General features: G+C 40.7%; 1 protein-coding gene across 4 annotated transcripts in view; it reads right to left on the bottom strand.

The window, feature by feature from the left end:
• Window positions 1-3,764: 3,764 nt before the first annotated feature.
• MAPK12 (mitogen-activated protein kinase 12) overlaps window positions 3,765-9,249 on the bottom strand; it is a 38,518-nt gene continuing 33,033 nt past the window's right edge. For 2 of the 4 annotated variants that reach the window (XM_032107137.1, XM_032107138.1), the window contains exons 10-12: window positions 8,961-9,039; window positions 7,231-7,404; window positions 3,765-6,436 (exon numbers count right to left, since the gene is read on the bottom strand). In XM_032107137.1, the coding sequence (XP_031963028.1) occupies window positions 6,366-6,436; window positions 7,231-7,404; window positions 8,961-9,039 (324 nt within the window). In that variant the 3' untranslated portion in view covers window positions 3,765-6,365. Of the gene's footprint in view, window positions 6,437-7,230; window positions 7,405-8,881; window positions 9,040-9,249 lie in introns of those variants that run through there. The other 2 variants (XM_032107141.1, XM_032107140.1) reach the window with 2 other exon arrangements.

Genomic DNA, 9,249 nt, shown 5'->3' with positions numbered 1-9,249 from the left:
TTAGTCTTCTTTAAAACTCCTAGTTGATCACAAAGGATGTATGAACCAGCTGATGATGTCACATTACCATGTTAGAGAAGATTTTATTAACCCTAAGGGAGCCCTCAGGCATCCACTGGTATGAATTGGGTACATTAAGGCAAGCCAGTGTCTGGGACATGGCGATGCTCTCTGATTGCTTAGCTCAGCTCTTCAGCCTTTCCTGAGCATTTTCTCATGGGAAGTCATGCTTACCCCACTGCTAAGATCTAAAGTTACAGCATAAAGGGAATTTTCCCTGTACATAAATAATTTATGGCTCAAATTACTCTAATGATACCAAACACGAGTTATGGAAAGCAATTCAAAAGCTGGAAGACATGCAGCAAGTTCATAACATTAATCATATCAAATCCAGGTGATCAAAACCACTAATCCAGCCATAAAGCATAAAAGGCCATAAAACCCATTGAGAAACCTAAGGAAACACAGTTAATGCTCTGTTTTAAAGACTTGCAATGGCAATACTGAGTAGATAAAGTAATTATAGTTATAGTGAGCTGCTCATTAAGAGAATCACACTTGTGTCATTGAATCTCCAAATACTCACTCATTTTTGTATGACCGTAATTTCACATCTGTTCTGAAAATTCAGCAGCCTGAATGTAAAGCATTACCAGAGTGCTTGAAAGCCATGGGGGAGTCATGTTTGAAGTCTGTAAGGTGACATGAGACCTGGAGTTTATATGTATGCCTGGTGACCTAGCCCTCCCACTCTGCCAGCATGCAGGACTCTATCTCACCATTCACAGTATTCTCACTGCTGTGGTTCTACTTCTCTGATGAGTCTAATTGTTTATTTACAACATTAGTAATGCCTTCAAGAAAATCTTCCTGCATTGTCTTTTCTTTCTTTAAAGGAAATCTGTGCTGTTGTGCAGTAATTCTTTCCTATCTAATCATTACCTTTTGCATAAATGCATAATGTATGAAAAACTTCATTATGATGCTGTCCTGACACTTAGTCCAAATGGAGACTCACAGCAACTTACAGTAGCTTTGCCAATGGCACAGAAATACGTATTCATTCCATTTATTATGGAGCACTGCCAATAAATCTTTACAGCTTGACCTAATTTAATATAAACCATCGTATCTAGGTCAGGGCAGATGGCAGGGGGCAACTGGGGACAACCCCAGCCTTGGGTGTGGGGCACCTCCCTGGGGATGAGGACAGGCCAGACTGGGACATCAGCCTGTGAGTGGGGGTGGTTTGGTAGGACCCATGGCCAGGGACACAGCTGTGGGGTGGTGAGGAGCTGCAGCTCAGGCAGGGCCAAGGCAAGAGCACCAGCTGGAAGCAGCTCCCTGCATCAGGGTTTGGCCCCACAGCGCCTGGGAGCCTGCTCCCAAGGTCACTATGGGAAAGGGGCCACCCTTGGCTGCACTGGCTCAGAGCTGGCCCCCAGTCCCAGCAGCCCAAGCTTTGTGAGCTCCTGTGGATGCTCTCATAACCCTTACAAGCAGAGCTCACCATCAGGCTTTCCCAAACAACTACTTCACAAAGGCTGTATTGTTACTCTTTTACGGCTGGAGAACAACAGACAAGAGATGACAGCCTATTCACCCATCAGTTTGGCTGAGCACAATTTTCCAGGCACTGTTGGCTCTGTGGCCATGTCAGTGCTAGTAAATGAACCATGCCTGCAGCACTTTGCTGGATCTACTGCTTTAGAGAAAACTTGAGGGAATGTTTTTCTGATTACATTTCTTGGCTGTGTTTTTTCTCCTTACAGTAGTGCCATTTTTATGAAAAAGAAAAGTCAAACTTGACTCAAACCCAAAAACGTAAGGAGTTACATTTAGGAACAGCAAAATGTCCGGGCACATACCAAAGTAGTACTACTTGGCAGCAGGAACTATCATGTATAAATGTGACTTTAAAAATACCTAAAAAAAAGCTGCCATGGTCCAGGCCCCTGTGGACTAAATGTCCATGGTCTTCTGAGCAGTAAAATTTTACTGTTATCAGTGATATAATAATGTTACAGTAATAATGAATTTCCCATTAGTATCAGACTGAACTGGATTAGGTGGCAGTCTTGTGTTGATATTACAAGTGTCACTCTGACAAGAGCCTCACGGCTGCTGGTACCACGCAAACACAGCAGACTTTACCTGCTCCCTAGGAGCGAGTGCTCCCAGGACATTGCGTGGCAAAACTTGAGAGCATTTTCAAACAGGACCTTAGCAATTTCTTTCCTTGCATTTCATTTGTTTCACCGGCAGTCACTTTTACTTCTCAAAGATAACAGCATATTCAGAAAGCTTCAATGGAAGGTGTAAGAGCTGCATGCCTGGATCACTCTAACTGCTGGAAAATGCACCTTGTCGCTTACTGATGAAGCAGACCACGAACTAGAAAACTCCTGCTTGGAAAAGTAACGAGGTTAAGCATAAAGGAGCTCCCATTACAGAGCAGAACAGCAGCAGACAAAAATTATGAATCATTAAAACACTTTCCTTGTCCTCACTCACCTCCTTGTGGGATGCTGTTTCTGGTAGCTAAAAAGCATACATCAGTTCCACGCCTCAGAGCTGCAGGTGGTTGCTAAGTGAAAATGCAGTTTTCAGATGTTACTATTCCACAGGCTGCAAATGATCTGTGCACAAGAGCTGCTCATTAAGTGGTAGTCCATGAAGTTTCAAAGAATATCTGTATGATGGAAGTCCTCCTCCCTTGATCTTTCTCCAACTCAGGCTTCTGAATTCTTATGAAGACAGGAGATTTAAAATGCGGCTGTGCGTGAAACTGCTTCTGGTATTGTTTGACTTATACAACCAGTTGCCCCCAGAGTACGCAGGAGATGGAGAATTAATCAGCAGGGACAGCAGGTGTTTTGAGCCCCTATTCTTTTCTGTGGTACCTACAGGGACTGTCAAAACACATGGCTATTTTATACCAAGATCCAGGGACTGATAGCATCTAACAGATGCTTCATTCTCTGACAACCTTAGCTGAAACAGACCAGAAGCATCTGGTATTCGTTTTTGAACAGCAGATCAGAAAGTAGGAAATTCAAAGAACCCCACCCAGCTCATATGCCCAGTAATTCCAAATCAAAAACAAAGTGCATCTTCTGAGCACATTTTGCAGGACACATTAGCATGTACCTCAGTAATATCCTGTTTAAAACAAGAGAAAATAGTCAAAAAAGGAAGTTGTGAACCACATCTGGCCCGCAACACCGCATTATCAAAATTTGGCATTTGATGAGTCTTCAATGCAACAAAGACTAATACTTAAGGGGACAATCTTGCTCCCTGAAACAGTCAGGGAACATGTGAGCCTCATATATCCTTCTGGAACACTGTTAACTCAAACTTCGCTGTCCGACTCAGAGATGTACATGCTTGATGACCATCAATCTTTGGCTTTTAAAATCAGGCTGAGAAATGCAACTGCATTTAAGGACCAAAATCCTGTCCTTCAGAACAAAGCAGAGATGCCTGGTGAAATCCAAGAAGCTGTTAAGAAATAATTTGGTGGCAGTAGTACAGTCAGATCAGCTCTTTGATAACTCCCAAGTTTGGAAAATAAGAGAAAGATTAGCATCTGACTAACTTCCAAAAGAAACTACGTCAGCAGCCAATATTGCATGAAATGTACCTACACTACTAGTAGGTACCCTTTCATACCCTACTTCATATAGCACCCTTTACCAAAAATATTTTCAGTACTGACTATACATTTGGGAGTACATACGGGAAAGATAAGACCATTATTGTGTCAAAAAACAAACTCCCAACCTTTATTTGTCACAACACATTTCATGTACATGCAGAATGTATTTACATTTCTCTTTTAAGGCAAACAGAAATTGAGTTCTTATACCTGAGTTGCTTAGCACCAGTAAGAATAGCAAATAAAAACACAGGAACTGCTCTCTCCCTTTGGAGTAGCAGCTGCTTCTGCTGCAAATTATTTCTGCTTTCACCTCACAGTTCTTTTAATGAGCTCTACTGTCATCCGGAGCCATTTCTGCAGAATTCAATCTCTTCAGAGAAACTGCTTGACCAACTTGAAGTTGCCTTTGCTGTTTGCTAATGGCACAGCAGTACTTCTGTCTTTGCTGACATATGCACCAAGGTCTTCAGTTACTTTAAGAGTTCTGTATTTCTCCACTACCAAGAAAAACTATTATCTTCTTATGTCTTTCTCACGTGTGCTGGCTGCTTCTCCAATGCTAAGTTAAAATCAAGAGAGGGCAAAGGTAACCACAGCCAATGGAGGATTTCAGCGCTTGACTTTGTGGAAATGCCCACTGAAGCGTTGGCCTTTAGGAAGAAAATGCAAAGCAGTTTTTCAATTAAAAAAATGCTCCCTCTGAGTCTGAGTAACATTTGAGCCATCTGCATTATCTCCAGACTTCAGGCATTTTCTACAATTTAGGATGTTGAAATCCATTTAAAATATAGAGGCAGCATTTTCAAGTAAGTGTTTGACATTTTTCATTTCCCACTGACTGGGTCTGCCAACACCACTAATTCCAATAGGCACTTTTCTCCCATGACTTTTAAGAGGACCACAGAGCATGATCCTAAGAGAAAACATCTATTCTGTAAAAATCAAAGTTTCTATTTAACATAGAAGTGTAGACCAAGCATAGTCCATAGTGCAAAATGGGGTATGACTATCAAGTGTGCCTTCCTCTGTGAGGAACCTGTAGTTTGGAAAAACCTTTTTATTCAATTCACATTCTTTGCCTTTTTTTCCACACATTCCTGAAACTGTAGTTTTTAATGACTTGTCAAATACATGAATTTAAGGTTTCTGTTACTATTTAGTCTCTCTAGGTGTCCACCTCAGCTAATCAACGCTCGTCACAAACAATTTTTAAACAAACACTAATATTTACAGGTGTTTAATTCAAACATTCATTGAAAGAAATAAAGTAACTGTGCCTTTATTAAACTTATGGTTTATATAGGATATTAAAGCAAAAAACCCTCAAGTAATTTCTTCTTTTTTTCCAGTTACTACCTGCTAATATCAAATGTCTTCTTTCACATTCATTTCATTCAGTACTAACACACCACAGTGTATTACACTGGGAATAACCCACATCCAAACAGTCAATTGTAAAGACACTACCTTTAGAAAGACAAGCAATTTCACACAGAAATTCTTCACAAAGAATTTCTTTTTCCCAATTGTTGCCAATTCTTTTTCCCACCTCAGGGACCCTTACAAACAAAGCACCTAGGAAAATACAGTAACAGGACAGTAAGAGGAACTCACGAAGCATCTAATCAATCTATCCCATCAGGAAGCTGACTCCTTTTGCCAAGGTACCTCTCAATAGAAGGTCTGAAGGTTTTTCCATGTGAGTTCAAAAGGGTAAAAAATAGGAATAATTATTATTCTTTACCTGGTAATAGCTTTGTATACTGTGAAAAGAACAGCTTGCTGCAGGTATTCCTGATGAAGAGCTGCAGTGTATCATTTTGGTCCTCATTTCATTTTCTAGACAGTGACCCACATGCAGCTTTAGTTTTCAAATCAGCACTGCTGATTCTATAACCAGTACATTGTCTGAGATAATTTCAATACTAAGATGTTAGAGAGCTTACAAAACTTCAGAAAATCTGAAGAATTTCTCCCTGGAAATCCTTGATCCCTAGTCTACTATACAAAGAAAATGCACTGTATTTAGAGAAAAATATTATACAGTGATTATATATCCAGTGACTGTTCACCTAGTGAGTTTATGAAATTTTGTCCTGCTGTGCTGGTTATTTTGAAAAAAATCTAGGACATCAACACTTCTGAGGTTCTCTTCCACTCACACAGGACAGGGGAGGCAGGCATTCATTTGGGCTGTGTCTCTGCTACCCACTGCAGTGCCTGAGGTAACAGAAGATGATTAGCCTTCCCAGGCATCTCAGCAAAGTGAAATATTCCAGAGGAAGTCACATGAATACTCCTTGCATTCAAGACGGTTCAGTGGCCTTGGGAGAGCAGTCCCAGCAGATCTCTGACATACTGTGTAGCTTGCTTGGGGTGGTAATTTGTACTCTTCTGATCTCTGAGTTGAAGAATTAGTCCTGCTCTTTTGGTGATAGCACCAGGTTATTGCAGTCTGAGTCCTGTTGTGCAGAAGGAAGAAGTTGTAGGCAGAAATAAGTTTCTGGATATGTTTGAAATGCTACTCCCAAAGGCACCAACTTCCACATGCAGAGTAAAGGACATTGCTCTTTCTTACAGTGCAGATGAAACAGATTACACAGAGTTTATTTATAAAAAGTTTTATACACCTGAAGTGTCACAAACATTTACAACTTTTCTGCCTTCCTCAGAGTTCTGAAAATACTGAGCCACACAATTACACTGCTGTCTCCTTTGAATCCGATGTCTGTGGTGGCTTGAAGTTCAGTATCTCTTTATATGTAATGCCTGCAAAACAACAGAACAGACATAGCATTGGTATGGTCTAATGAGAAAAGGAGCTGCACAAACATGAATGAGCAAGGTACAACTTTGGCATGGCTGGGCTCTGATCTAGCTCAGGAAGAGAGAGACCTCTTCAGGCAAAAAGAGAGGAAGTGTACAAAAAGTAAGGGAATCAAGGACCATTTTTTCGCCATTTCAGATTTGAAAAAGTAGCCCAATACTGAAATGGTACAGGTGCTTTCAAAGGGATGTGAGCACTGACTTTTGAGTATAGTGGGCAATATTCTCAGCAAGAGCTACTGAGCACATTAGATTTAAAAGTCAGGTCCTCTCTTAAAAGCCAAAATACAAACCTCTGACCTTAGATGAAAATAAGATTAGACTTAAATCTCTGCTGACACAGATATGTTTTTTCTCTCTCTGAGAATTTAACTTTCAGGCCAGCAACCACTGCAGTCCTATAGAGGCAACATGCAATCTGTTCACCTGCCCTATCCACTGGAAGGCAAGTTAGAGAAATGGTTGCTTTTCTATGTTGCAGAAGATGTGAGGACAGAAACATTAAGGAAATGGAGGACAGCCTCTGTTAGGAAGCAGAGAAGAAACCTTTGGAGATCCTTTCACAAAGACTTGATAAGAGGAACACTGGCTTATCAGTAGCATTTCTTTTTCTTAAAGGTGTCTATTTACTCTGTTCGATAAAAAGCAGAGAAGTTAATTTGTAAAGGAGAACATTTTTATTTCTGCTTGGCCTTTCAAACTGGTTATTTTTGGAAACATCACAAAATTAAACTCACGCTTCCACTCATCTAGTGGAAGATCCATATTATCAAATGTGTCGTCATATTTCTCAGCTTCAATTTCTTCCTCAGGATCATGAATTGGTTCAAAGTAAGGATGCATCAAAGCCTCAGCGGCCGTGACTCGCTTCTCTGCATCCAGCACCAGCATCTTCTCCAAAAGGTTTAGAGCTATTGCACAGAAAACCAACAGTGTATTCAAATCACACACCTGATTTCACTTGTACACAGTAATATTGCCCTGGAGGTATTTCAAATAAATACATGGAGTTATAAAGCAGAATCATTGGGTGTCCAGTGATAGCCAGTGTGGGCCCCTTTGCATGACAGTGTTGTGAGCAAGCTGGGATGTGTACAAAGCCTGATGCAATGCAGAGGTGTTCTGTTGCTTCTGTATGCAGTACAGAAAACATCTCAGCTAATGACTTCCCAGCTTCTGGCTACAGGACCGCTGTGCTTGGGGCTTTCCCAGGTGTCGTCAATCACTGCCACTCACTGTGGTTCTAAGGTCCATCACCCCCTGACGGCAGCTGAATGAACAGGTGAACAGCGAACGAGAACTGCGCTCTGTGTCACCGAATCCAAACCAAGTACACTCTGAAGTTCACGAAGACAAGTTAGTCGTCCATGCTCAGAATCTGAGCTGATTTTATCTGCTACGTGGTTTTAACCTCAGCCAAAACAATCCATTAAAATTTCATGTGTTTCCCTCCTGTGGATTTTGGATCAGATCCATTGCTAGACTGTCAAAATGGACTAGTGTAAACAGGTCTGATGAATGATTTATTTTCTGTTTTTCTGTCCTGAAAGGATGCTCTTGGGTTTGGAGCCGCTGAAAGGAAGTAGAGGTAGAAGCGTGGGATAGGATGCTTCACCTCCTGCTTGCCACATATATTCTCTTTAAACTCCTATCCCAGACCAGAAACAGCCAGATAGATGGCCACAGAAATGATAAGGAGAGACATCCTAAAAACTAAATGGAAATGTGTAGCTTGCTGTAGCTGAGAATGTCACTGAGCTAACCATGCAGTAAGTTGTTTATTAATCAGATTTATTTCTACTGTATCTGAACCTAAAATTTTAACTTCTTAAATTGAGAAAATTAAATTATCCTAATTAATATTCTAACAAAACTGACTTTGGGAGTGTTTAGGTCATTGGGGAATTGATAATGCTTAGGGAGAGTCATTTCAGAGCTCTGGCTGCCTCAGGTCATGTCACAGTTATGCACACTTGGAATGCTCTTCTGGCTGTTTATATCTATCAAATCCAAGCTAGTGCTTCTCAGGAATGCACAGATGTTTCTCAGGATGTATTAATTCCATTACTAAAATGTCAGCTTTCCATTTTCTTGTATTTCGACTGCAGATCAGATTGAGCTTTCAGAATTATAGTTCAAATACAGTACAGAGAATGTTTTATTACATATACTTAATCTGCCAGGGCTCTTGAGAAAATTGCTCAAGTAAAACCAATGAGCAGGTGCTAGATTGAAACCCAAATTACAAAATACTTTTTTTGTTGTTGTTGTTTCTAAGAAACAACTGATTCCTGGCAAGGTTTAAAATTGGCAAAGTTCAGCCGCTACAATCACAAGTATGAATTATGGAAAGCAAGAGACAGAATAGCACAAGAACCATCACATCACCTGTCACAGGACTGATACTGCAGCTGCCTCCAATGCAAACACAAGAACAAGCTGTGAACATCCACACAAACCGTCTTACCCAAAGGATTTGCATACTTCAAGATGGATGCAAAATCTTTCTTCTGGACTTTTGGAAGGCTTTTGATATAGTTTTTTGCCTTAAAAGAAACATGGATATTAAATTAGATCTTTGCTACCTCTGTAATGTGACAACATTAACTATATGCTTAATAGGTAACTCAACAATTGTAGGTTACAGGTGTGGCCAGAGACGGAGACGGAGACGAATGGATCTCTATAAGCAGGTCTTGGGACACAGTCGGTTTATTGTAAAGGCGTGGGTATTGGGGCACTGCTCAGAGCTGCTA

The sequence above is a fragment of the Corvus moneduloides genome, chromosome 4 (assembly GCF_009650955.1).
Source record: "Corvus moneduloides isolate bCorMon1 chromosome 4, bCorMon1.pri, whole genome shotgun sequence".
Classification (NCBI taxonomy): domain Eukaryota; kingdom Metazoa; phylum Chordata; class Aves; order Passeriformes; family Corvidae; genus Corvus; species Corvus moneduloides.
Note: the sequence above shows the minus strand (reverse complement) of the source record. Positions and strands in the feature narration are given on the sequence as shown.